Source organism: Siphateles boraxobius, unplaced genomic scaffold, assembly GCF_051911475.1.
Source record: "Siphateles boraxobius isolate OS27281-9 unplaced genomic scaffold, OSU_SipBor_1 65, whole genome shotgun sequence".
Classification (NCBI taxonomy): domain Eukaryota; kingdom Metazoa; phylum Chordata; class Actinopteri; order Cypriniformes; family Leuciscidae; genus Siphateles; species Siphateles boraxobius.
Genome location: NW_027509192.1, coordinates 8,946,887 through 8,974,882, shown reverse-complemented (window position 1 = coordinate 8,974,882; position 27,996 = coordinate 8,946,887). Strand labels below are relative to the sequence as shown.

At 40.0% G+C, this 27,996-nt stretch overlaps 1 protein-coding gene across 1 annotated transcript; it reads left to right on the top strand.

The window, feature by feature from the left end:
• Positions 1 to 310: 310 nt before the first annotated feature.
• Positions 311 to 16,927, top strand: kitlga (kit ligand a). The gene is made up of 10 exons (XM_077210716.1): positions 311 to 670; positions 9,077 to 9,184; positions 9,808 to 9,864; positions 9,959 to 10,114; positions 10,633 to 10,843; positions 11,432 to 11,467; positions 13,310 to 13,398; positions 13,482 to 13,594; positions 14,100 to 14,156; positions 14,249 to 16,927. The coding sequence occupies exons 1-9, from the start codon at positions 656 to 658 to the stop codon at positions 14,128 to 14,130; spliced, it is 816 nt and encodes a 271-aa protein (XP_077066831.1). The 5' UTR covers positions 311 to 655; the 3' UTR covers positions 14,131 to 14,156; positions 14,249 to 16,927.
• Positions 16,928 to 27,996: the final 11,069 nt, after the last annotated feature.

Genomic DNA, 27,996 nt, shown 5'->3' with positions numbered 1-27,996 from the left:
CATCTAATTTAGCCGATTGTTTCATCGTCTAGGTTAAGACGTTTTGATATATCACAAGCACAGGAATAATAAGATGCATTAAAAACGCTCCCGTGATGGAACATTTTCCAGAAAGATACCAAAAACCACTAAGCATTTCTATCAGCCTACGCCTCAGGGCTAAAACACTCCAGCGCCAGAGACTAGCCACAAAACATCTTACAAACTATTTGCTGTCACGACGAGCCATAAACAAGCGACCCCATCCTGTGAAAATTAGCAGGAAAACATCTCAATTTAAATAAATCTCAACTGGACGTTTGAACGGTGATTGTGAAATCGATTGAGTGAGACCCAGGGCAGTTAGACGACTGAGAGAGAAACTGGGGTGGGCGGGAGTGCGCAGAAGTCACACGATAAAAAGGCTTTGCTCTTGGGAAAAAAACTCTTGATTCTTTCCGCAGCCTTCCGTTCTCCATCGTGCGGTATGAAGCGTCTACCTGGATACTTACCATCATTACGCAGATTTAGGTGACTTTCTTTCCCTCCCGACTTGGATTCTACTTTATGATGATTTTGGATATGTACCTTTGGGATGAAAAAAACCCTTTCCCTGCCCGCCGAAGTAAGATAAAATAGGGTTTCGCTGACATTGGAGTTACTCCTCTCGTTCCATATGAAGAAGTCAAACGTAAGTGACTTTTGCTTTAACGCGAGTAATTTAGCGTGAATCATGTGATCTGCATTTGTTTTTCGCTCCGTTGCGCTTGCAAAACTGCGCTGTCTGCAGAAGATAACTGGAGAAAATGTAAATGAACACAATAGCATGTTTATATTACAACACATTAAAGCGATAGTCTTCGTATTGTCAGACTTTCTTGCATCGAATTTTAAGTCCGCGTTTAATTAGTAGCCTAGGCTAAGTGGGGGTATGGAAGGAGCTATAATGGTTTATTTGAAATAACTTGTCGCTTGACATTAAGTGCCCTTGATTTAGCAGAGGCGGATGTCATTATAACAAACAAATTTCTCCCATCCACTTCACTTGTCACAATCTATTTGGTAATTTCTACTCAATAGCCTATGACTTTTTGGAGTTTGGTCAAATAATCGAAAGTGCAATTAAATTATCACCTTCAAATTGTTTAAAAAATTTAAGGCAGGAATAAGCTTAAGTTTTCGATTTCAGTGGGATAAACTATTATACAATGATGCAGATCGCATCAAACGTTCGCCCTGAAAATAAGAAATCAGCTTTTTATTGGCGTTCAGTATGTCCTCGACATATTGCAAATCTGAATAATATGACAATTAAAACATGATAAAATGAGCGATATATAAAGTCTTTGAAAACGGAGATAAGAGAAAAATAACTACGATAAAAACGAAACGACCTTTGAACGTAGGCGGCTTACACAGGTGCTATATAAATATATTTTGTGAAAACTAGATTTTCCTGATACGTTACTCGCTGTCTTGGGACATGTTGTACACGGGAACTAAGCCAGTGGACATGGTTTTCATTGACTGTGGGGGATATTTATTCGAAATGCACCATGCTGCATCCCTACCAGCATCAGTAACGCTTTCCCTCTTTTCCTTGAAGTGAACTATGTCAGGCTTTGCTCTTGTTTTTTATGTAAATTATGAGCATTCACCTGAAAAACATTTGAAATTTTGTAAGTTTTTTTTACTCACTTCAAGACCGGCTAAATCTATTGATGTATAAAAAGCAGAGAGAGGTCATTCCCCTTGCACCTTTGCCCTGCTTTGAATTTGCATTACCTCTTGCACCGAGTAAGGCAGTTTTAAGATGATACATTGGCATGGAATGTTGGAACTTTCACTTGCTTCAATAAAACATTTTTTGAGTTGCCTACCTTATACATAATTATTTAATTTCAACTTCAGCAGTTTTCATCTGCACTCGTAAAAATAAACGTTATTTTTTTCTTTTTCTTTTCTTTTTATTGAAGAACGGTTAGCATCCATGGATCATTTCCATTGGACAATGTTCATTGTTGTGGAAAAAGGTTTAGATTTTTAAAATGTACTTAAAAAAAAGTTTCCTTCAAGAACCTTTAAGGGGAACTAAAATGTTGGTTCTTTGGCATCGCTGCGAACCCCCCCCCCCCCCCCCCCCCCCCCCTTTAGAAGCTTTATTTTTAAGAGTTTGCCACTCTATTTGAATATTACTGCTTTCTTGTTGCCATTATAGCTTGTAACATTATTACACAAAATTAAGTTAATCATTGGCAAACATAATCACAGGGAAGCTCTCTCATACTGTACACATGACAGTTTTGATTTCTGATTAAGATTGCGACATTTCATCTTGTGGTTATTCTATTAGAAAAAATTGGGTGTATGAGGAAAGTGTGTGCATCTCCGTTTCAGTGTACAGTATTCTGTGGCTGAAATTAAAAAATCCAATTATTGTCAATTTTTGAACTAATTTTTTTCCATCCCCTGTGACATACATTAGCCCCTTTGCCAAAACTAATGCACAATTATGTGTAACATCTAGCATGAAAGCAAACCCCTTCAATCATGTGCCAAGCCCAAAGGCAAAATTAAGTGACTGTTTGCAATGCGACTGCTAGTTTTCGTTGCATAGCATACTTCCTCAATGCAAAATTCCCAATCTTCACCTCCTTCAAGATCATTGAATTTCCTTTTCATGAGTAACTAATGCCAGATTTCTGTCTGGTATATGTTCTTCACAAATGTCCACTGAAGCGCACACTACTCCAGTGCTTCTTCCTGGAAGACTCCATTGTAGAAAACTGTGAAATGTGCAGGTATTTTGACAGTTGACATTCATGTGTATGGACTGTATTATATGTACAAATGTGATTTGTGTCTTTAACCTCTAAAATTAGACATGGGAAATGGTATATTAGCACCTCACCAATGAAGTCATTGCAAATGAAATGAGCTAGTATTGTTGGTGTAACTTATGTTGTATAGAGTCCATAGCAGTAATTCCATTCATAATCTTTAAAACTGGTTTTAATGATAACAAATCTTTTAAGACACGGCTAGCACGGACAACCAGATTTTTAAGCAATGGCATATGCTTGAGTATAAATCATATGCTTGAGTATAATTCATAAGTACCTTTATTAATTTAGTAATTTCAACTTATTTAAAAAAGCACATTTTGTTAGCAAATCCCTGGAAGGTCCTGTTACTGTGCAAAAGTCTTAGTTAGGGAACTATCAAATGTTAATGAATATGGGATGTTGCAGCATTACTGCAATAAAGACAGGTAATGTGTTCTGAAAATATATTTAAAAACACACAGATGGCCTGCATTATTTGCAGTGCTTTATGGTATGTGTTGTCCATCAATTCTCTCATAAATTGGCTGTCATGTATTGTTGTCTTTTCCCATCATTTAAATGCTTTGTTACTTCAAATCAAATGTTGTAGATAAAATAATTCTTAAATAAATGGTTAAATGATTGTTGTAGTTTACTAAAGCAATAAGCCATTTTTCATCCCTAAAGTCACTGTAATGTATAGAGCATAATCTTTTTTTTAAACTGCAGCAATAGGACTATAACATGTGAAGACAATGTTTAATAAAAAGTTAATATTGATGGGCAATTTTGGGGTATATGCATGGTGGAAGGATCTTGGTAGCAACAGATTTTCTGGATTTTGCTAGAAATGTTTTTGTGATGCAGTTCAGTAATTTTGCTTGGGCTGTAGATGAACGATAGTGTGTTGTGTCTACGTTTAAGAAAGTTTATGGACTTTAAATCTGATTTTGTCATATCAGATGATTCGACTTGTGCTGTTAAGATCACTGACAAAGGGAAGATTTTTATATTGTGTAAAGTAAGAATCAGAAGTCCACTAGGCACTGAATTACACACTAACCCAAACACACAAAGAGTCAGTGTTAAGACAAAAAAAATTGGTACATTAATAAGTTAATACATAAATATGTGGTTTGAAATGAGAAGATAAAGTACCAGAAATTGCCTTGTTGTGGGTTGAACCATGATTTAATGGAGCATTATCGCCAACATCATTGCAGCCGTTCCATGAAGCCAGTTCACCTATTTACTTTGTTTCCATATCCTTTTAGTCCTTATACTTACTATGCTTTGACACTGGCTAAGCCTAGTCCAAATAAAAAGGTTTTCAATAGCTGATGGCCATTTACAATAAAGGGTGGAACTTAAACCGTGTTTGGAAAGAGCTTAATTGTATAATGGACTCTTTAAAGTGAATTGAACCCAATGATAGAAATGAAATCACTGGACCGGCAAATAAATCTCTTGCTTTCATTGGCGCACTTTGTAAACTGAATGTCAAAATTAAACTCCAAGCATATAATATGATCCTCATAATTTTTTATTATTTCTGTATTATGTGTTCCATTTGTCTGTTGTTTTAAAACAGAAATTGGATTACCCCAAGTAGCTTTTCAATGCCTTGGCTCAATTAGCGTCATTTCATTGCTCAAATAAAAAGTAATTTAGCATTAATATCGTTGTATTTCTTTTCTCTTAGAACTGATATTCCCAGTCTTCTACTCAAAGCTTTGGGTGGGTTTCATTAGCATAACTACTTTTCTTGGTTAGTTCCTGAACAAGGGCTCCCTCCAAGACAGGCGATTGTCCAGGCTATTGTTATTTTTGCTCCCACCCAGTCATAGAGTCCCTCTAAATTAGCTATCAAATAGGCAGATCACATTTCATTGGACTCCTGTGGCCTGTTCCCCTCTATTTAAACACTCATAAGGGGACAGTGTAATTGATGCTTCCCCAGCTAGTGTAAATCAGCTATTTCTTTTCCAATTGTTTCAGATGTTTAGCAGCACCCAAGACTTTGACTTAACTGACTAACCCCATTGAAGAAATAATACGAAGCACAGAAATGTAGAGTCATGGGTGGTGAGGAAGAATTTGACATTCTTCTGTCTTGGCAACATGAGAAAGCACATTTATTCTTTGGGACATGTGATAGCATATTTAGCTAGTGTTTATTCGGTTAGTCAGAGGTTTGTAAAGTGCACCTGAATGGACACAGGCAGTCTGAGTGCAATTTGCTGAAGCAAATTTGATTTGAGTAGTTTTTGAGTGGATACTGGTCGCTGACTATTCAACAGAGGCTGAAACGATTATGCTAGTTTTCCGGCCACTGATGTTTGTCCTCTTGATATTCTGGCCTGCGTAAGTTGATCACATGGCTTTACAAAGCTGTCTTCTGGACTCACATCTGGTCACTTTTTTTTAATCAAAATTAAGAGACCGTATGTTCAGAATCTTTTAGTTTTTTCCTTGTAGCATGAATTGTTAGCATTTGTGGCATTGCTAATATGCAGCTAGCTGATATCAGTCATTGGGATTCTGCTTGTATTTGAAGTGTTAGACTGATGTACACCATGAGATATATAAGTAATGACTGTGAAAAGATGAAAAGAAAGATAGATGGTGACTAGACATATTTCTGGGCACCATGTGTTACACTGGGCTCTGTTCTCACTAATAAGATTATGTAGTGAATGGTACATTGTTCAGAATGAGCTTGTACGTCTGGGTAGCTTGCAAAGTTAATAAACCCTTGCGATCAAAGTGTCTGGACAGCATGACTCTGTCGGCTAGGGAATAAGATAAATCACCAGAGTTACTATAACATGATGTTCAAAAGGAAGGGTTGAGTTGTTGCTCTATTTTTTTTTTGTCACTGCTGGTGTTTAGATCAGCTCATGGTCAGCCATAATGAGATATTGTTCTCCTTTTTCCAGCTAAGTGAAAGTCACCTCTTTCATAATGTGCTGTAGCTAACACTTTCAAGATTTATTTGTTTATCATTCAGTGTCTGTACTATATCCTATCAAAAGCCTGTTTATATAGACTAAGAGTTTGAAAGAAATTTGCATTTGTGAGATTTAAAGTCACGTTGCAGGATATGACGCATCTATAATGAGGGGAAAAAATGCAATTGCGATATATAGTGTCAGATTTTACAATGTGATTACATCTTGTGACTTTACCGTTATGAAAAACAAAAATTCAATTGAGATATAAAGTCATGTTGTATAATTTTGCAATTATAAAGAAAAAATTTGCAAAAGAGTCACAACTGATATAAAGTCACAACTATGAGAAACTAATTTGAGACTGGGATATATAGTCACGTTGTGAGATATAGGCCTAATTAGTGCTCGAGCACTGATGCTGTGAGGACCCTATTGGAATTGCTCTGTTTATTACTTTTTATTTTGTTTTTTCTTCGGCAGAAACAGCTATAAGATACTTGTAGAGCAGAATAACCCTATTTAACCCAACTATTTTGGATCAAATAATTTCTTTATATACAGAGCTATTTGTAATGAATTTTTTTATCTTGTAGTAATTTTTACTTGTTATATTTTACATGTTGTTCAGTTGATCCTGTCAGCGGTTCACTTTGCTTACACTATATTGATGTATGACAGTCAGCGTTGAATTTGAGCACAAGTGAATTTGAATGGTTCACATTTAAATGGGAGACAGACAAGCTTTTGTTGTTGTGTCCAAGTATTTGCTAAAATCGTAGTTCTTGCTATGAAGGCACTTTTAAGTCTTGGAGGAAGTCAAATATTGAATAATATAACCAATAAAACATCTGGGCTTCCATATGTTGCTTCAGTCACCAAATTTCAACAAATCCTCCTCATCTGGTTCACGACACGCAAGAGCCCTTTACAGTCTCCGATTATGCTGTCTGAAAGACTTGCTACAGATAAACTGCTTGTTCGAATGCATACTAAATTCCAGATGCTGTGTACTAGCTTTGTTTACTTTGTTTGCCGGACAATAATTCAAACCAAGACCTAAGCATTTACATAGGGCATGTTTATGTGCATCGAACTATAAATAAGACTAACCATATTTAACCAGGTAGAACATTTTTGGACAGCTAGTTGGAAAGGAGATATATTTTTGTCTTTGGATAGAAACTTAAGATTATTGCATAATTTTCATCTTATAATTTTGTAGATTTGCTTAAAATGCCTATGACTTGCCTAACAGTATTCAGGCAATGAATACAATGAATACAATATGTCAATGTAATGTGAAATCATTGATGCCATGATGTAATCGGTGATGAAACAAGGTTCTTCCTTATGGCTGTAGGTAGAACTTATTTACTTTACATGACAACAGCTGAGACCTTCCAAACATGGTCTTCAAGAAAAAACTGGTAGCATGGAATTGGAGATAGTTTAAACTTGTTATCTGGTGTTAGTGAGGTTGAAATTTTCTTATATTTAATTTTTAGTTTAGCGGTGGTGGTGCTTAATTTGCATGCTGTTTTTATACTGTCAATACATTAATGGTTATTTTACAGAATTTAAACTTCTGAAAAGCACCACTTCTCCAACCATTCATATTAAGGCTAAATGTTTTTGAACTGTGTCTCACTGTTTTCTTGAACGTCCTGCCACAGTGTTTGCATTTTTAAGATGCTATGTCACATTTTCGAAGGAATCAGGTTATCTAATGAGAAAAAGTGTAGAGGTGGATTTTATTTTATTTTGAACAATGAAAAGTATACATTACGTACATTTATGTAAAACAACACCTAATTAAAATATTAGTTTGCTAAAACTATTACTAAATAAAATGCTAGTTTACTTAAAGGCTAAATAGAATGTTAGTTTGATAAAACAACAGCTAAATCGAATGCTAGTTTGTTAAATCAATGGCTAAATGGAATGTTAGTTTACTAAAACAACTACTAAATAGAATGCTAGTTTTTTGCTATAAAAAGACAAATAGAATGCTAGTTTGTTAAAACAATAGCTAAATGGAATCCTAGTTTGCTAACAAAAGACAAATAGAATCTTTGTCTAAACAATGACTAAATACAATGTTAGTTTGCTAAAACAAAGTAGAATGCTAGTTTGCTAAATAAAAAAAACTAATTGCTAGCTTAATAAAAAATGGCTTAATTGGATGTTAGTTTGTTAAAACAATGGCTAAATGGAATGCTAGGTTGCCTCAAAAAAGTCAAATCGAATGTTTGCTAAAACAATGGCTAAATAGAATGCTAGTTTGCTTAAAACAAGTTTAAAAAAATAGAAGATAGTTTGTTAAAACAATGGCTAAACAGAATGCTAGTTTTCTAAAAACAACAGCTAAATTGAATGGTAGTTTGCTAAAAAAATAGAACACTGCTTGCTTAAAGACTAACAAAATGTCACTTTGCTAACAACAGCTTAATAGAATGCTAGTTTGCCTAAATTGGTTAACAAATTGGTTAACATTATCCAATAGCCTGCACAGCCTTAGTGATGTCAGTAAAAAAAAGGAAAGCTGTTTCAGAGGAAAATTATTGCATGTTAATGAAAAAATTAACTTTGTGATACCACGAATCATTACCAAATAAAGACAATAAACATGCATTAAGAAAGTAAATATGGTCAGTTTTGATTCATCCACACTTTACGAGACCCCTGCATTGTGCTCTAGCTTTTGAACATTTTTAAAAATGTGAATGCCTCCTGAGAAACGCATTCGATCAGGTCACGTGATCCCAAAACCAAACTAATTTTCGAAAATACGTAATTGCAGAGCATCAATTTTGTAATTGTGCAATTACATACTCAGAGCATCTTGCAGTTGAACAGCCTGTCCTCCAATGATTCTGCTCTTCACCTCTGTCCGCTCTCTCTCAGAGCAAAGCTGAAACTCTTTCTTTTACTTGCCTGTTTCTCCTGACAAGGCTCATGCATTGTTTGTCTGGGATCACCCTTGTAATCAGGGTTAAGAGCAAATCTGCCTCTTGTTATGCAACAAGCTCAAATCGCAGGTCTGGAAAGAGTAGAGCAAAAGCTTTAAGCTTTAAGCCACCATGGGACAACCAGCTTTATAGCGGCGGAAGGGAAGGAGAGTTTGCTAGACAAAAACGTTCATTTATTCTAGTGAACCTGACCCGGATATTCTTAAAATAACAGTGAAAATATTTTCCGTTTTGCCTAACACTCCTCTAAACAATGAGATTATAAATTAGGACACAGATCTGTATTATTAAAAGATTTCAGATATGATCTATTAGCCTCAGACTGATCTTTTAATTTTTGTTTTTTCAGATTTGGATATGCACCTGTGTCCATTTATTGCTGTACATTACAGTTGCTGCCTATTCCAGTGAAATAGGAAATCCCATTACAGATGACATCAGGAAAATTTCTTTGTTGGTAAGAGCTTGGACATTCTTATCTCTCCAGTGCCGAGTTTTTTTTTTCTTTCGGTTTTTTCTGAGCTTATTTTTTGAAAGACAACAGCAAAGGCTGATTTATCGATGCTCAAGGGAAAAAGCTGAAATTTATTTCATTTGTTGGAATGAAAGCAGCAGACATATGGATTAAAGTATGATAATGGAGTCGTATACATACAAAAAAAATATTTTTCTGGAGACAACCTCTTTAGAAACATCAAAAATCATTGGCCTGTTGAAAGTATTATTGAGTTTATCGCTTTGTTTGAACTTGTGAGTTGTTTAATGGTATTCACTTTCTTTTAGCAAAATATTAATGAATCATGATGCCAAATCACTGTGCGTGCCATTTGCTGAAAGGTTGATGACCACCAATGATTAAAATGTAGATCTTTTGAAGTAAATATGTAACATGTTGGTGGTTTTCATTACTATACCCTAAGCCAAGTTATAAAGCAAATTACAGTAATGCTTTGTTTATATTGTGGTTACTTAATAGTACATTTTCCGTTTTGTTTCTTTATTGATGATCAAATGACCATTGTGCAGTGTAGTCTTTGGCACTTAGAATTGTCTTTTTATTATTTATTTCTCTCCCATTAGAAACAGAATATTCCAAAAGACTATAAGATTACAGTACGTTATATACCTAAAGAAGTGGTGAGTTGTTGTTATTTAATCTTCATTGAATCATTCACTGCAATAAAAGCGAGGAGGGTGATAACGAAGTAATCTCTTTCATTTTTTCTTCAAGAGTGGTATGTGCTGGGTGAAGCTAAATGTATTTCACTTGGAGGTGAGCTTAAAAGGCCTGGCGCAGAAGTTTGGGAACATATCCTCCAATAAAGATAATATAGGCACTTTTGTCCAAATACTGCAAGAAATGCGGTATCACATTGGACATGGCTTGGTAAGTTACCTTAACCAAGTGATAACAATAAACAACCGTTTTTTATCCAGCAATTTTTTATACCGGTGAAATTTCTTGTATGTTTTATTATTTTTATATATTTGTCTTTTCAGCAATTGTTTAAAAAAAAAATTGGTAGCACTTTATTTTACAGTCCTGTTCCCCATGAACATACTATGTGCTTATTATAGTAATTAAAATAACTGTACTAACTGTAAAATAATATAGTACTACCCCTGAACCAACCCCTACACCTAACATTAATCCATGTAGTTATATTACCCAGTACTTTCTTAGGCAAGTACACTGTAAGTACATATACTGTAAAATAAAATGCAACCAAAAATGTATATTTTTATAAATAAAACATTGTAACCAATGACCAACTTTTGTCAAATTAATAATTTGTTTATATTACTATTCAAATTTATATTTCTATTTAAAACAATCTTTTAAAACCAATTATTTATTTATTTTAGTAAAACTTAAATCAACAATTTTTTTTCCTGTACCTTTAGGAGGATTCAATGCTAGAATTCGAGTGTCATTATGTAGAGGAGATGTGGCTTACAGCAAAGTATTTTGAATATGTGGAGGACTTTTTCAACACTGCCAATTCGTCGAGGGAGGCCGAGGATTGCGAGCCCCCGCCATGTCCCACGTCCACAAAAACAACAGTAACGACAACTACAACGGTGTCGACAACGTCAGCGCAACATAGTACAAATGGTGAGGCGCATGATATAACCACTCTTAAAGGCCTTTGTATGAAGGCATGGACACCATATTGCAGAGTGTTGTCTGTGTCACTTTTTAATGAAGCTATTGAGAAACTGCGGAATGTCGTTTGTGGAAGCCCGCCCATTTGCAACTGAGGTTTTAGATGTTAACACCCGCTTTTAAATCATCTCTTGTGGCAGCTTTGGTTGCAATTTTGTGCATGTTGTGTGTGTGCGTGGGTGTATGTGTGTGTGTTCCATGCCTTTTCAAACGAAGCCGCTGGACAAAACAAGAGAAGGCAACATGTTTTTGTCAGCCCTATTATGACAGAGTCTCAGCTGAGTTTCAAAACCAAGAGATGCTCCCTAGTGAACGGCATGAAAGGGAGAACAGAATCGAAGTCCAATTGTCACCATGTTGATTACAGAGCAATCTTCAGATCTTCCCAAGCGCAAGCTCTTTCTTTCTAAAAGCGGACAGATCAGATATTTCATGGGGCGGAGAGAAAAGGAGATTGTGTCCGACTTTTTAAGCATCTAACAATGAACGGTTTCTATGTGAGACTTTTAATGCTTCTCTGTTTCTGCCTTTCTCTAGAGAAACGTAACGGTTTGCCTGATGACCCCGAAAAAGGTGAGATCACAAATGTCTTCAGTCATCACTATTGTACGTTTCCTAGGGATAGTTGATCCAGAAATGAAGGAAAAAAACATTTACTCATCCTCATGTTGTTCCGAGTTGAGTAAATGATGAAAGAAATTTTAAATAATTTTTTAAAGGTACAGTTTTGGCCTCTAGCGGTTAAAAAAACAAAACTGCATGCATTTTGCGGAAAAACATTGCTTCGGCTCTGCATGAATGTGCAAATGAATATGGTTCTTTCTCATAACTCAAAAAAGAGAGAAAGATTATCCTACTGCTCATAAAACATTCCCTACTAGGCTTAAGAGATATAAGCAGTTTAGATGGAAAGGATCTCAAGCTGACTAGCTGAAGACATTACTGTAGCTATACTATACCCATTAATAGACACGGTACTTCCTTGAAAATGAATTCCAGCACTGCGCTACGATAGCCCATAGTGAAATGATCCTTCACAATAGATAATGCTTTAAAATAAACTCTGTTAGATGGCTACATATGGCAATTTATCTGTTAATTTCCAATGCCTTCAGTTCTTGCCATCTCCGAAAAGCCAAACCAATGTTTGTTCTTGTTTTATTATGAGCTCTGGCGCAGTCTTTTTTTGACAGCAGACTCTCCTCCGTTCTTTAAAGGGGTGATTCGAGGTTCGAGATATAGCTGCTCCATGTAAACTTTTCTCGTTTGTTGTGACAACTAACCTATGCCACTCCCACACCATACATGCGGCAAAGTAACCAGAGCAACCTTTCTTTATTTATGGGTATGACGAGATACACACGGGCGAGTGACGTATGTACGCAATTTTCTGTGAAAACCATCTTGCCAGGTCTAAAGTATAAACACTTATAATAGGCTTAGCATAGTGAAAAACACGTTTTGGAAGGATTAATCATGTATTGACTCATTATTTAAATTGTTCATTTTTAACAAAAAAAGTCCATAGTGTACCATTAAAACATTTTATTTTCACTTAATGAGGTCAATGAGATGAGGTCAAATTTTATTTTATCTATCGAGGAAACAAATAACATGATGTTGAGTAAATCATATGACAGAATTTCTATTTTATTTTTTATTTTGGTTGATCTATTCCTTTAAAGCATTAGTTCACTTTTTAAAAAACTTTTGCTGATAATTTACTCACCCCCATGTCATCCAAGATGTCCATGTCTTTATTTCTTCAGTCGAAAAGAAATTAAGGTTTTTGATGAAAACATTCTAGGATTTTTCTCCATATAATGGACTTCATGGGGTACCAAACGGTCCAAGGTCAAATGACAATTTCAGTGCAGCTTCAAATGGCTTTAAACGACACCACACAATGCATAAGGGTCTTATCTTGCGAAACGATCGGTCATTTCAAAAATAAATTAAAAAGTTTAAGTTTTATAAGCACAAATGCTCGCCTTGCTCTGTTCTGTGATGCACGTTCGTGACTCTCCTGTTCGAAGTCGCTCATCAAAATGAAGCTGCACTGAAACTGTCATTTGGACCTTGGACCGTTTGGTACCCAATGAAGTCCATTATATGGAGAAAAATCCTAGAATGTTTTCATCAAAAACCTTAATTTCTTTTTGACTGAAGAAAGAAAGACATGGACATCTTGGATGACATGGGGGTGAGTAAATAATCAGCAAGTTTTTTAAAAAGTGAACTAATCCTTTAACATTTATTTGAAGAAAACTGTCCAGCTATGTAGGTCAGCTCAGTTTTAGTTATTAATAAGTTTAACAGATGTACCCTGTAAGGTTTAAAGTTTATCTTGCTATCTGTCACTGTCTAACTAGTGCATATTTGCAAACTAATAAAACCAGTCTAATTTGTCTCTAGGGGCATTCCTTCCGAAAGTTGTGGAGAGCAGTCTTATGTCGCTCCTCACCATACCATTCATCGCAGTGGTGTTTTTGTTGGTGTGGAAGGTACGTGTAGTGGCTTACCCTGCTGAGCCTTCAAGATCACAGCATTTTCACTTTATGTTCTGATTTGTCCATTTGTGATGCAGATTAAATCTAGAAGAAATGCCCCCCAAACTGAACGGAGTCCAGAAGAAGGTCCAGCCCTTTTCTCAGGAGAGGAAGCCAGTGTACCCCCGTTAGATGTGGAGATATCTGAAAAGTAATGTTTGCAACAGGAAATCTGCATAGTGTGCTTTTTTTTACACTTTCATTGACCCTTAAAATATTTAGATACTTGAGCTATACTTCAGATTGGGCACTGCCTAAAAATAAATCACATTAAATGTCACTATATATTGTTTTATAATATGAAACCTAACAAATTTGTTTTGCATTTAAATTTCTTAATAGATAGATAGATAGATAGATGTAGATAGATAAATGGATTGCAAATAATCTATATATATGTATGTTTGAATGTATGTATATATATATATGTGTGTGTGTGTGTGTGTGTGTGTTTATTTGTTTATTTATTTATATATATAAATTACATATATTTATATATATATATATATATAAATTACAGACACATTTATATATATAAATTACATTTATACATTTTAAGTGTGGCTTAAGTGGCAAACATTTTTGGAATTTAGTTTTGTACTCCATTGTGTGCTGATTCAGTTGTTTCACACCAACTTTCTGTTTTCCTTTTCCAGAAACAGATTAAATATTATCATGGCAGTGTAAATCCAGCCCCAACTTAACCAACGCAGGTGAATAATGATTTAATAAGTTCTTAAAATAAATGGAAGTATTATATTAACCTACTTAACACAAGCTGTTACTGATGTATCAAATTTTACAGTCACTGCTTCAGACGGCACAATGGACAGGAACAAACAAGCACCACCTCCGAAAGATTCTCTTACTGAACTTCTAGCTGTGAAGGACACATACAGGCCTGAAACTGCTCTTTGAGAACTGATGCCCTCTTATCAGCCACTGCTGAACCCATTGGGGTAGATATGGTTGCTCCTCCTGAGAACTTCTGAGAGCTTCTGGGACTCACACTTCATGCTCTTTAACACTTCCTTCTCCTCTCGGAGACCGCAAGGAGACTGTGGCTGAGGAATTAGATGAAAAACAGAACGAAAGCAACACGGCATTGGATTCACCCGGAGATGTCAAATAGCCAAGCGCATTTTTTCGAGCTCAGGATCCGCAGTTCAGAAGGAGGGCAGCCATATTATTGCTTGAGAGCAGATGGCTATCAAAAAGGAGTTAAAGCAGAATCGACTACCTCCAGCTCCTCTGGTCCATCTCCTTCTTTCTTTCTTAATCCTTTGTTCTCTCTCTCTCTCTCTCTCTCTCTCTCTCTCTCTCTCTCTCTCTCTCTCTTCTTTTGGTCTGGGCGTCCAAATAGACACCTTTTCAGTTTTTTTGAGTGCTTGAATCAGTAAAGTCATTTTCAGATTGTATCATCTGATTTGTGAATTGTTTTTATTATCACTATAGACTGGTGGTGTGGACTTAATTTATTTATTTTCAGAATATGACATGACACCTGCATGGCATCAAATATCCAATGAGATGACCAATACACAATCATCTCTACCTTAAAAAATATCTTGCAATCCTTAATCGCTTGTGTACAGTAAACCCTACATTCATACTAGCTACAACATTGTAAGTACATTTATAGCTCTTCATCTGATAGACGCCGTTACGTGAATGACTTTTTAATGCTATATATATCATATATTAAAGTATTTTTAAGTACACCCGCGATTAATGCACTTAGTTCCACATTACAGCTTTTTATAAAGTCTGTTGCAGTGTTTTTGAAGTCATTCTGGTGGCTGCTAATTTTATAGACGACTCCGCTTTTGTCAATGGTCATGAGAGTTTTATAGCTTGTAGATTTTGATTTAGAATAAAAATCAGATTTTTCTCCTATTCCAAAAGCAAATTTATTCAAATGCATCTGTCAGACTTAAGATCAAAACAAACTCAAGAAGTGTTACGTCAAACAAAACGGTACACCACAAACAACAAAAAAACCCTATTCGAATACTGAAATTCATTGGGCCTTTGACGCTGTCTGTCGGAAGATCTCGTTAACAGTCTACAAACAAGTAACCATAATAGAAAATGTACATGTATGCTTCTACTCATATTTTTGTGCCTTTTCATAGCATGGCTCTCCCTGTAAAGATTATTTTTGGATAACCAGCCATATATTTATTACGGAAAAAAGTAATGTAATAATGTTATTGCACTAGTCATTATATATATATATATATAAACAAATTCCTCTAAGACATTTCAGATGACTTTCCAAGAAAAGCATAACAAAATCTGGTTCCGGCTTCGGTCTCCTGAGTATGACTCAATTTGTTGACATCTGACGTCTTGCACTTAATCTGTACATACTGATTTATGATAGCTATGACTCATATAGACAAGTGCTAATGACTTTGAGATGAAACTCAGTGGAGATCAGAATTGATTTTGTACCCTGCTTTCTCAAACTGGTTGTAATGATCTATATCCTGTGTTGTGGGGAATAACCTGTTGTCTGCCCAGTCTTTGTTTTCTTAGTTAGCGCACGACAGTTTTTAAGATACAGCATGTAATGTGAAGTTGACATTTGGTAAATAATATCTTGTATCGGTTAAGGTGGATGTTTACAGAGACTCGTATTAACATTGGCAGCGATGGAAACGTCTCTCATTGTAGTGTTCTAACAGTTTTCATGCAGTTATACCAACAATCAGTCATCTTGAAGCTCTCGATGGGACATGTCAGTGAAAACTATTTACTTTTTTCCATCAGAGATTTCCTGTAAACTGCTTTAGATCATCTCAGTGTAGTTCAGGGCAGTGCTGGTAATGTTACATCGTGTGGTCACAGATGATAAACATGCAAGATTCATTTTTTATGCTCAAATTGATTCTGTTCTGTCTAGAGGGTGATGACACTTCCTTTGGCGTCTTTGTCGGTGCCCTGATAAGGAGTCAATAAGTAATAGTGACAGATAAGCTGCACCAACTTCAAAAGGGGGAACATTCCTACATGTTGTATGAATTGTTTGTGTGCATATGGCATCGCTCCCAGTCTTAAGACCCCCTGAATCACTAACCATAAACCATATGAGCCAGCCCATGAAATTCCCACCACTGCCCTGTTGGCGAAGTGCTGGAAAACACTGTCGATCCGTTTTGCGATGCTGAGATCTGAGGAACGTACAAAGGAACCATTTTTTTTCTTCAGATTTGGCACGTCCCAACTGCTGCAATTGGATCCTGCATCATATTTGTAAGACTGCAGAACACAGCTAATCAGGAAAGCCAGTCAGGGTGCCAAAAGTAAACAAGGAATTGTGGCCCAGTCATTGTCTGGGTGACAGTCTACTGTATTCTGTATTTTATATGAATATATGCAAATATATGTATGAGATGTGAATAAAGTACATTTATCCACCATTGCTGTGGCTTGGGTGGGCTTACTTCTCATTATGACTAATAAAACCATCATAATGACAGTTGTGCTGTCTGCTTTGATTTTTAATATTTTTGATAGTTTCCTGTTTTTGACTTTGTTTCAAAAATGTACGTAAAATCCATTTAACGGGACGGTTCACTCATTTTTCTCATGCTCATGTTGTTCCAAACCCACATTACTTTCTTTCTGCAGAAGGAAGTATTCACTTAACTTCCTTGTCATCCATTGTAATTCATGAAAGTTCATCAGAGAAGTGGCGTATCATTTTTTGTGTCACATCTTTCCCACATATAAACTGATCTTCAATCCTAAATGATTCAGTCAATTGGAGTAGAGTTTAACTATCTGACTCCATGATCAGGTTGCAAGGAAATGAGTAATGAGTTAAAAATGTACTACAAAAGACTTGCAATATTGATGTTGATTCATATTGACCACTTTTATGATGTTTTGATTAATCCACAATGACGGATCATTGAGTCATCATACATTTTCTTTACACTCTTCAAAAATGTGGTTCCCGTTTTGTATATATCGTCAAAATTTCTTCTTTTGTGTCTCAAGGAAGAAAAGAAAGAAAAACATGTTGGTTTGCAATTACCTGAGGGTGAAATAACAGAATGTTGATTTGTGGCTGAACTCTCTCGTGTAAAAGTGTGTGAACTTTGTTGATCGTTGATGTTTACTAGGAAACAACGTCATTGTAATCTGGTTTGGGATTCAAATTTCATTCAAATGAAACTTTCCTCTTTCCTGTTAAATGGAACAATACATTTGCTATGTAACTATCGTGAGGTATTTTACCAAAGCCATTCCAAACAAGATTCATAAGGTCAATACTGCTGGCAAAATTTTTAAATAGTGTTTACTTCAACAATATTTTGTATTTCAGAGCCATTTAAAAGTCATGTCTCCATTACAGTATGATCAAGCTCCATAAGAAAAACTGTTTAAACACAGAAACTGAAGGAAAAGAAAATACCTAAAGAACATTTTTAAAAAAAAGCACTTGATGTTTAATGTTCTTAAAGTGACAGATCACCCAAAAATGAAAAATCTGTCATCATGTACTCACTCTCATGTCGTTCCAAACTAGCTTTTTGTTTTGTCCATACAATAAAAGTCACTAATGTTGTTTTGAACCCAACTGACTTTAACTGTATGGACAGAAATAGTGGACACACAGGTTGAGAGTGACACTTTGGCCAAACTATCCCTTTAAGTGCTTTAACTCATGCAGCATCTAAATCCCCCAATTGGTTCAAGTCTGTTTATGGGCCTAACTACAAGCCTGCGGAGTGAAAATGCACTATGCTTAAGATGACTGATCACACACCATCAGGGAGTCATTGTAAAAGTTAGGCCCAAGCTAACAAGAAGAACGAGGCAATTTAGCTGTTTTCCATTTACCAGCCATCGCTTCCTGAGGTTATCTGAATGGTGTAATATAAACCTGCTGTGTGCAAATTCTCCAGCCCCTTTTACTGTTCCCTTGTTAACTCAGAAATTTTGCTCACTCCAGAAGTTTACAACCTTTCCAGGAGGAAGAAACGAGCAGCGAGTGTTGTAGAGTGGTTCAAGTATGAAATAGCTTCAATAGAAGTCATTCGATCTTGTTTATTTGTGCAAGTAAAGAATATATGGATAGTCATCTCTCCCTCCCATGCATGTGTGGGCAGCGGCGTCCCGCTGCGCAAATATGCAGGCGCTTCAGCATGCTACAATAAACTCTGCTGTCTCTTGAATCTTGAACCCAGATTGCAGAATGCATAATATTGAAGATAAAAATGGAAGCGATTTTGCATAAGAGTCTACGGCTCGTTCTCCTCTGCCCTGCTCGGCGGCCCCCTCGGCTCTCGCGCGCCACATTAGCGTGGGTTGGTACGCTGGTTGAGAGCCCAGGCAGATGACACTATAAGCCTGTCCCCCTGAATGCCAGCCTCTCCTGTGACAGTACGTACATTAACAAAAAAAGAGCTTTTGAATGTGTGACAAAGGTCTTTATGAATTTAAATTGTGTGCGTTTTTTCTCGGCGGTGGGAATCGGCACAGGACCTTAGTCACAGGTCATGTGGTTTAGGGTTACTAAAAGCCTCTACCAATAGAGTTGTGTTGCGCGCTTTTTGCCCTTTTACAAAGCCCTTTCTGCAGCCGCGAGAGAAAGCACTCACCCCCAGGTGGGGAGCGGAGACGGACGAGTCGGGTCCCTGGAGGCCGTAACCGGAGGCTTATCAGAGCCCGACGTTGTTCTGTAATACTCCTGTGAAAGGCCTTCTCCGTCACCTCCCAATAGCCGCTTCTCTGGGCAGAAGGCTGTAATGGAGATCTCCGTGGCCCCTCGGTAAGCAACCAAGGATCGAAAGGGGGGGTCTGTCTCGGGATGAGGCGTCCCGCTCCACAGCCGAGCGGGGGCGGTTGGAGAGATGACACGTAGGCGTGACAGAAGAGAGGAGAGGTCCAGTGAGTCAGAGGAGAAAGGCTCGGGTTCTCCTCAGGGGTCCCCTGCCACGAAGCGTCACCTCACGGGGGCGCAGGTGGACACGCCCGGCATTCGAACGCCACCGCGTTTCTCACAGGCTCTCCAAGGAGTGCGTGTGTCATGGCTCAAAGGGATTGGATAAAGACCGGGAAGGTTTACACCAGTTCAATGACATTCAGATTAAAACCAAGACCTCGCCAATTCAGCCGAGATGAGTAACCTGAGATTTTCTGATATGACAAAGACGAATATCCTACATGGTCGGATAAAGATAAATGCCATGTTACTGTGTAACTATGAGTCATGCTCACTGCTTCTTGGCTGCTATGCCGATTGAAATCTTTAAAGTTGTTTTGGCTTTATTTTTGCCAGCTGAGACAACCGGCGTTGTGCCATAGCGGCCTAAAAGGCTTCGTGAAAACAAGTTCAAGTGAAACTAAAGTGCCTAAAGCAGTGAAACTGATCTGAGACCTCAAGATGACGCATTTATCACACAGAAGCTTTTAAAACGTGGTTATCTGTCCTTTCTTCACTGGAATAATATATAATGCAATTCAATTAAATGATCATTAATGGGTCAGGTTTATTTACAATATATAATGTAAAATGCATTTTTAGTTTATTTGGTTCCTTAAAAGTCAGCCACTTCAGGGAGATTTTTTTAGTTTCAATTATATTTAGTATTTCATTACATAACCCCACACATCGTTTTGATTCCCAGGAGAGAAAAGGGTGTGTAAAAGGAGATGTTTTATTTGATCAATAATGAGCACTGTTGGGTGTTTTTATTGTTTGCTGGTCTTTGAAATGCTGATTCTTTTCACACTATTTCATTGAATTATTTCAAAAGAGTAACTTGATAACATTGAGGGTTTAGTTGCACGTCTAAAACATATTCTTGGAACAAAGGCATTTCCCCCTGGAGATTTTTGTAAAATGAAATGAAATCCACCTATTTCATATATAGCCTATGATGTCGTATGGGATACAGAGACCGCAATCTTGAATTTGAACAATATGGACCAAATTAATTTCAATATTTCAAATTGTGGCTGATTATTTTGGATTATTTCAAATGCATAAATGTTTATATCAATTATAATGTGGTTTATGCAACAGTTCATTCTGGTTCTCAAATCTGATTGTCTGAGAGCCTTTTTTTCCAGCCATTCAATATTCTACCAGTATCACCAAAGGAACTGTTTCACCCATAGACTGTAAAAAAAATAGGTTTCACCATTTGTAACACGTTGGTTCTATTGACGGAAATGAGAGGGAGGAGGAGGGGGGGGGGGGGGGGGGGGATTTTTCACGAGTGATGATATTACTGCGCCGAGTCGAAGTGCTCCCAAGCACTTGCTATGGTATTCCGCCATACAATATAGTTCTCTTACGAGAGGTTCTCTCGTATTGCGTAAGCTAGCTTACGCTACGGGTAAAGTCATCTTTGCTCGAGATATTGAAGCCAAAAAATTATCCTTAATTTGTATTTATTGTCAACGCAGTGCAGCAGCTAGCAGACCTAGAGCAGGCCATATCGCATGCTCATTGGTTGCCCTGCGGCAACTGCTGCAACCTACCACTGAGCCTCGCGCGTGACGTCACGTCCAATGAGGGTGCTTTTGCGCCCTTACGCATCATAGCCCGCCAAAATGAGGGTGGCTTAGCGTATAAAAGCCAGGCTCGTAGGTTGTCTCACTGATTTCATCATCTTCAGCGAAGCTCTCCGCATCGCTGGACTCTGAGAGAAGCCGCCGCCGTTGAATCCAGCAACTAGCAAGCAGAGGAAAGTGCCTGAAGAAGCCGGCCGTCTTCGCCACCTTCAGCCATCCGTGCCTGCTACGCCATCCGGCGTGTATCCTTTATACTGCTATCTGTGTGTGTTCGCCGCTGCGACACTCACTCTCTCTCTCACAAAAAATTGTTTTAAAATGCCTCGCCTTTCCTGCGGCTCGTGTAGAGCCCAGCTCAGCGCAGGAGACCGCCATGTGATTTGCGATCTCTGCCTGGGACCGGATCACGCAGCCATCGCCCTGGATACGGGCGGCTGCGAGCACTGTGAAGCGCTTCCGCTGTCGACCCTGCGGGCTCGACTCGAAGCCTTCACACAGAACGCTGTCACTCCACCCTCTGGACCGTGCAGGAAGAAGCGCCGTGCTCAGAGGATGCCGGAGCCCGTGGCCGCAGTGAAGTGCTCGCCGGAACGTCTTCCGCCGGCCTCATTCTCTCCTTCTCCGCCCCTCCCGGACGCGCAGCCGCCGACTTCGGCCCGCGCTGCCGCCGCCTCAGGGGACGATTCTGAAGGAGGCCACTCACTGGACAGCTGTTCCATCCTGGCTTCGGACAGTGAGGAGTGGTCGAGTTCACATCACTCCGCCTCCTCATCCGTCCAGGAATCCAGCAGGACTCGGGCAGGCGTGGACGCCGAGTTAATGCGCCTCCTCACTAAGGCCGTCAACCAACTCGGGCTCGATTGGTCACCGCCGAAGGAGCCCGCACCCACCAGACTCGACCGCTGTTTCCTGCACAGCCGCCGCCCCCAGCCCGTTTCCAGATCTGCACCCTTTCTGCCAGAGCTGCAAGCTGAGCTGTCAAAATCGTGGAACGCACCATTCTCCGCGAGGCTCCACGCTAATGTCTCCTCGACGCTCTCCCAAGTGGACGGCGCCGCCGAGAAGGGATACACCTCTATACCCACAGTGGAAGCGGTGGTCGCAGCGCACCTTTGCCCGCCCTCCGCGAGATGGCGCTCAAAGTCTGCTCAAAGAACGAAATGTTCCCCATTCCCAGTAATCGGGTCATATCAAGTGGCTCAGGCAGTTACAGCTGTCGGCGAGCCGCCGTTACTGAGATCAGAGAGCGCGCGCACCCCGCTCACGCCTCCGGTACAGTTTCCCGAGCCCGCGCTACGCGGCCATCGGAACCCGGAGTCCATTCTGCCCCTAGCTATACATGTAGAAGCATGGAAGGCTATTCCAGGTGTGACAGATTGGGTGCTAAGCACAATAAGTCAGGGCTATTCGCTTTAGTTCGCTCGCCGTCCCCCTCGCTTTCGAGCTCGCACCGAGACGAAAGTGAAAGCGGATGTAGCACATCTACTCCGCGCAGAAATAGCCAAACTGCTGTGCTAAGGGGCCATAGAACCAGTACCTCCTTCTCCGAGGGAGTCAGGCTTCTACAGCCGTTATTTTCTTGTACCCAAGAAGGACGGAGCTCTAAGACCTATCTAAGATCTGAGACATTTGAACAAAGCTCTCATGAGACGGCCATTCAAAATGATTACGACCAGACAAATCCTCGCGCACATTCGCCGAGGAGACTGGTTCGTTTCTCTCGATCTGAAAGATGCTTACTTTCAGATTCCGATAGCCCCGCGTCACAGGCCATTCTTGAGATTCACCTTCGACGGTCGGGCATATCAATACACCGTCCTCCCGTTCGGCCTATCCTTAGCACCCCGTACATTTACGAAATGCATGGACACGGCTCTCGCCCCCTTGAGAGTGAAAGGGCTGCGAATTCTGAACTATTTGGACGATTGGCTGATTTTAGCCCAGTCAGAGATGGAACTTATATCTCACAGAGCTGCGCTCCTCAGCCATCTGGAAAGCTTGGGTCTCACGGTCAACTGGACCAAGAGCTCATTACTGCCCAGTCAGTCAGTTTCCTTCCTAGGAATAGAACTGGACTCGGTGGCTATGACGGCCCGCTTATCGACACAGCGCGTGCGCCGTGTTCGACAGCTAGCCGCGTCTTTCCAGAAAGGCAGCATTATACCTCTGAAGACATTCCAGAGGATGCTAGGCTGTATGGCATCAGCTGCGGCTGTGCTTCAGCTGGGCCTGCTGCGCATGCGCCCGCTACAACTTTGGCTGAACTCCCAAGTGCCTCACCGGGCTTGGGTTTCAGGCTACAGGCGAATCAGAGTGACTCAGAGCTGCGTTTGGGCTCTGCAGCCCTGGTTAGCGGCCGACTGGTACTAGCGGGGAGTGACGATGGGGGCTGTTTCACACCGATTGGTCATCTCGATGGACGCCTGCAACCTAGGTTTGGGCGCCGTCTTCGAGGGCAGACCGGCCTTTGGCCTGTGGTCGGACCAAGAGAAACACTTCCACATAAACTGTCTGGAAATGATAGCGGTCGAGAACGCGCTCAAACGCTTCCTCCCGTTCATACCATGTACTGGTCCGCTCGGACAACATGTCGGTGGTGTCCTACATAAACCGTCAGGGCGGCGTCAGATCCAGAAACCTCTGCCATCTGACGGAACGCCTTCTTATATGGTCTCAGGGCCGTCTGCGCTCGCTGAGAGCTGCGCACGTGCCAGGCCATCTGAACGAAGGTCCAGACACACTGTCCAGGAACCACATCCCCCCGGGGGAATAGTCCTTGCACCCCCAAACAGTCCAGTTATTATGGCGCCTTTTCAGCAAAGCGAAAGTCGACCTGTTTGCGCCAAAAGACAACGCTCATTGCCCGATGTTCTTTTCAAAGAACGAGGATGCGCTAGCCCAAATCTGGCCCAGCCTCCCACTCTATGCTTTCCCTCCGGTCTCTCTGTTACCACAGGTAATCAAGAGAATCAGGGAAATGCGCCACTCGGTGCTCCTTATAGCCCCGCGCTGGGAGAATCAAACTTGGTTCCCCGAGCTGATGCGGCTGTCCCACACAGCCCCTTGGCCGATTCCGGTGAGGAGAGACCTCCTCTCTCAAGCCCGCGGCTCAATCTGGCATCCCCATCCAGAGCAGTGGTCTCTACATGCATGGTTGATCAACGGATACCCGTTGTACTGCCAGAGGGAGTGATGAACACAATCAAGCAATCCAGAGCCCCCTCTACGAGGCGGCTTTACGCGTCTAAATGGTCGGTGTTCTGCAAATGGTGCGCCGATAGAGATCTAGACCCACGAATGTGCGGGGTCCCGGGGTTGCTTAGCTTCCTTCAGGAGCTGTTGGATAAGGGCAGGTCCCCATCCACGCTTAAAGTCTATGTGGCGGCCGTTGCAGCGTTTGCTGAGTCGACGCGCGGCCAGTTAATAGGAAGGAACGAGCTCGTCATTCGCTTCCTTAGAGGGGCTAGACGGATGAACCCCCCGCGACCTCCCTCGGTTCCCATCTGGGATCTTTCACTGGTCCTAGAGGCCCTGAAAGCTTTCCCCTTTGAACCGCTAGACTCCATGGACCTAAAGTACCTCTCACTCAAAACCGTTTTTCTGACAGCTCTGTCATCAGTTAAACGTGTGGGGGATTTACACGCGCTATCTGTTAGTGCTGCGTGTCTTTAGTTCGGGCCAAATGACTCTAAAGTCATCCTCAAGCCAAGACATGGTTATGTCCCTAAAATATTGGGCACCCCATTCAGAGCGCAAGTAATTTCTCTCTCGGCTCTGCCTGCATCCGACGGTGAGGGTGATGTGAATCTCCCCTGCCCCATCAGGGCGCTCAGGATTTACATTAAGCACTCCGCCTCTTTCAGGCGTTCGGAACAGCTCTTTGTCTCGTTTGGTGGGCGCACCAAGGGTCTCGCCGCCGCGAAACAGAGCCTGTCCAGATGGATAGTGGAAGCTATCACATCTGCTTATATGTCTAAAGATCTGCAATAACCTTTGGGCGTTAGGGCGCATTCCACCAGAGGCGTGGCCTCGTCGTGGGCTTGTTCCAGCTGAATTTCCATTCATGACATTTGTGAGGCGGCAGGCTGGGCCTCTCCGTCCACATTTGTTAGGTTTTATAACCTGTAAGTTCCCGTCTTGCAGGCTAGACTTCTGTCAGTGTGATCAGTGTGTTGTCCTGCCCAGATTATCATGCGCGGACTTCCCTCACGCGACGTTAGCTCTCCTGGTTGAGCTGCACTATAGGTTGAACAGTTATGGACCGGCGACGCCGCTCTGTATACCCTATATGTGCTTATAACATGTGCTTGCCCGCATTGCTGGCCACCTGTTTCCCACTTATCTATGTTCCCCGGGAATCCCTGGGACTCATGAAGTGGAGGCTGGGCGCGCACGACGTTGACAATGGGTTCCCGTAGCGTAAGCTAGCTTACGCAATACGAGAGAACCTCTCGTAAGAGAACGATACTCGGTTACTAACGTAACCTCGGTTCTCTCTAGAAGAGGGAACGAGTATTGCGTAACCTGACCGTGCAGGCCTAGATAAGTGGCGAGCGTCTTATCGCTTCAGCTGATGAAACCAGTGAGACAACCTACGAGCCTGGCTTTTATACGCTAAGCCACCCCCATTTTGCCGGGCTATGACGCGTAAGGGCGCAAAAGCGCCCTCATTGGACGTGACGTCACACGCGAGGCTCAGTGGTAGGTTGCAGCAGTTGCCGCAGGGCAACCAATGAGCACGCGATATGGCCTGCTCTAGGTCTGCAAGCTGCTGCATTGCGTTGACAATAAATACAAAATTAAGGATAATTTTTTGGCTTCAATATCTCGAGCAAAGATGACTTTACCCGTAGCGTAAGCTAGCTTACGCAATACTCGTTCCCTCTTCTAGAGAGAACCGAGGTTACGTTAGTAACCGAGTATCGTTATCCATTGTACACGCTTAGAAAAGCGCAACGTTTTATTTTGTGTCACCGTTCTTGGTCGAGTTACACTAGTCGAGTAACTGTATTTAAATAGGGAAAACGTGGAGGTGTTTGGTCGCTTCTCTGCTTGGATCCTATGAATGAATTGGGCTAAGCTAATTGCTAACAAAGTTTCGCGATTTAGTGCACGCACTGAGACGAGGGAGGTATGTATCAACCATTTTTTTACAGTCTATGGTATCAACTCGTCTTAGTTAAGGGAATAACATAGTTTAATATGAAAAAACGGTGGAGTATCCCTTTAAGAGCGCAGTGCGCATTACATCGTTGACAGAACTGCTTGATTGGTGCGCTCCAGTGAAGCTAATTTTAGCTTTTAAAAAATGGAGAATAATAAACCTCCACTCGCAGTCGGGAAGAGAAAACTTCTTACTGACTTTTTTGAGGAGTAATTTATATATCTTTCTAATATATATATCCACTCCATGTCGAGGCTTTTGTATTCCTTGCATAAATTGGAAACATTTAGGCTTAAAGGACAAGTTCGGTATTTTACACTTCAAGCCCTGTTTTAAGGCCCCCGTCTACGGGAGTGCTAGAGATCTCGATGAAGATGAGTAACAGATTTTTAGAAATTATAAAGGGAGCGCTCGTTGTGCGCTTTCTATGCTTTCTAATATCCATTCAGAATTAGTATTTAACTTGTTTTTCATCCTGCTAGGACCAATGGCCACCTCCACGCTGCAAAGTTTTGGGAATTACAAAACACTTGAAAAATAGCAATGATTGACATTGATAGCCATGTTTGCTCCTGAATAAAGCAGCCTTTTTCACTGAAATGGTTGAATTGTCTGCTGACTCACTTACTCATTCATAACAGTCATTTGCCGCCACCTACTGGACCTAACTATGTAAAAATCGTAAGTACTGAAATCGTTGAAAAATCCCCACCAATGTAATATGTTTAGTATCTAATAAACTAGTTTCATGCATTTAATCAAGTCTTTAGTAACAAACATTATTATTACAAAAGGAATAAACCAACCCTTTCAATCGGATCGAGCTCAGTCAGATCGATTAAGGTGTTTACATGAAAGTTGTTTAGTCCGATTGAGCCCTCAATCCGATTATAAGGGTCCATGTAAACGCAGCTACATCAGTGATCCAGTTTGTTATGCGGTTTAAGATTCAGGGAAGGAGGCGGGAACCAGCGAACATTCAACATTTTTAATCATAAAATAAAATAAAATACAAAAACGAAAGGATCCGCCAGCAGCCCCTCACGGACGACTGCTGGCTAAACAAAAGAGAAATAAAACACAACATAAAATCAGGCCTGTTCCTCTCTCAATCTTCAGCATCATCGCTCCTCATTTTATTTTATTTTTTTATTATTCAACTTTCATAAAAGCTTACAATGACATTTAACATCAAACATAAGACAGACATATATTGGGGGAAACATATAACAGATCTTACATTGTACAGAGTAAAACATTAAATTCTAAAAACTATTTTTTCAGAATATGAGATGTTTTCATGCACTTCTTATTTCTGGTGATTGAATTCAATGAGTCATGTAATATTTTAAGATCTTTACAGAAAAAATTAAAGGAGGGTGTTATAGTCATTACTTTAGCTTTATGTATATGATACTTCCCAAGAAGAATCATTAACTTTAATGTGTTATCAATTATATCTGAGCCAGTATTACAATCCAAGAAAAAGATCATAGCCTCATCTATTCTGATTATTTTGTAGAATGTATCAAAAACCATCATAGATACCTGCTTCCAAAAGTATTCAGAGTATTTAGGCTACAATTACAAAATAAATGTATATGAGTTTCAGATTCAAGATTACAAAAACAACATTGTGGTGAGAAGTCTTTATAAAACTTATTAAGAAATGCATTACAGGGATAATTCCTGTGTAGTATTTTGAAATTAGTTTCCTTAACCTTATTTGGCAGTAAAAATGTATTACTTGCAGACCAGATTATCTCAGTAGAGGATAGGCTATAGAAGAAAAAAAATGTTTCCATTTCAGAATTGCTTTAGGGTAACAACTGATATCTTGATTAAGACACTTT

Coding starts and splice junctions, on each gene's coding strand:
- kitlga (XM_077210716.1), top strand. Junction 9,865..9,958: donor GTTATATACCTAAAGAAGTG/GTGAGTTGTTGT, acceptor TTTTTCTTCAAG/AGTGGTATGTGCTGGGTGAA. Junction 13,595..14,099: donor GATGTGGAGATATCTGAAAA/GTAATGTTTGCA, acceptor TTCCTTTTCCAG/AAACAGATTAAATATTATCA.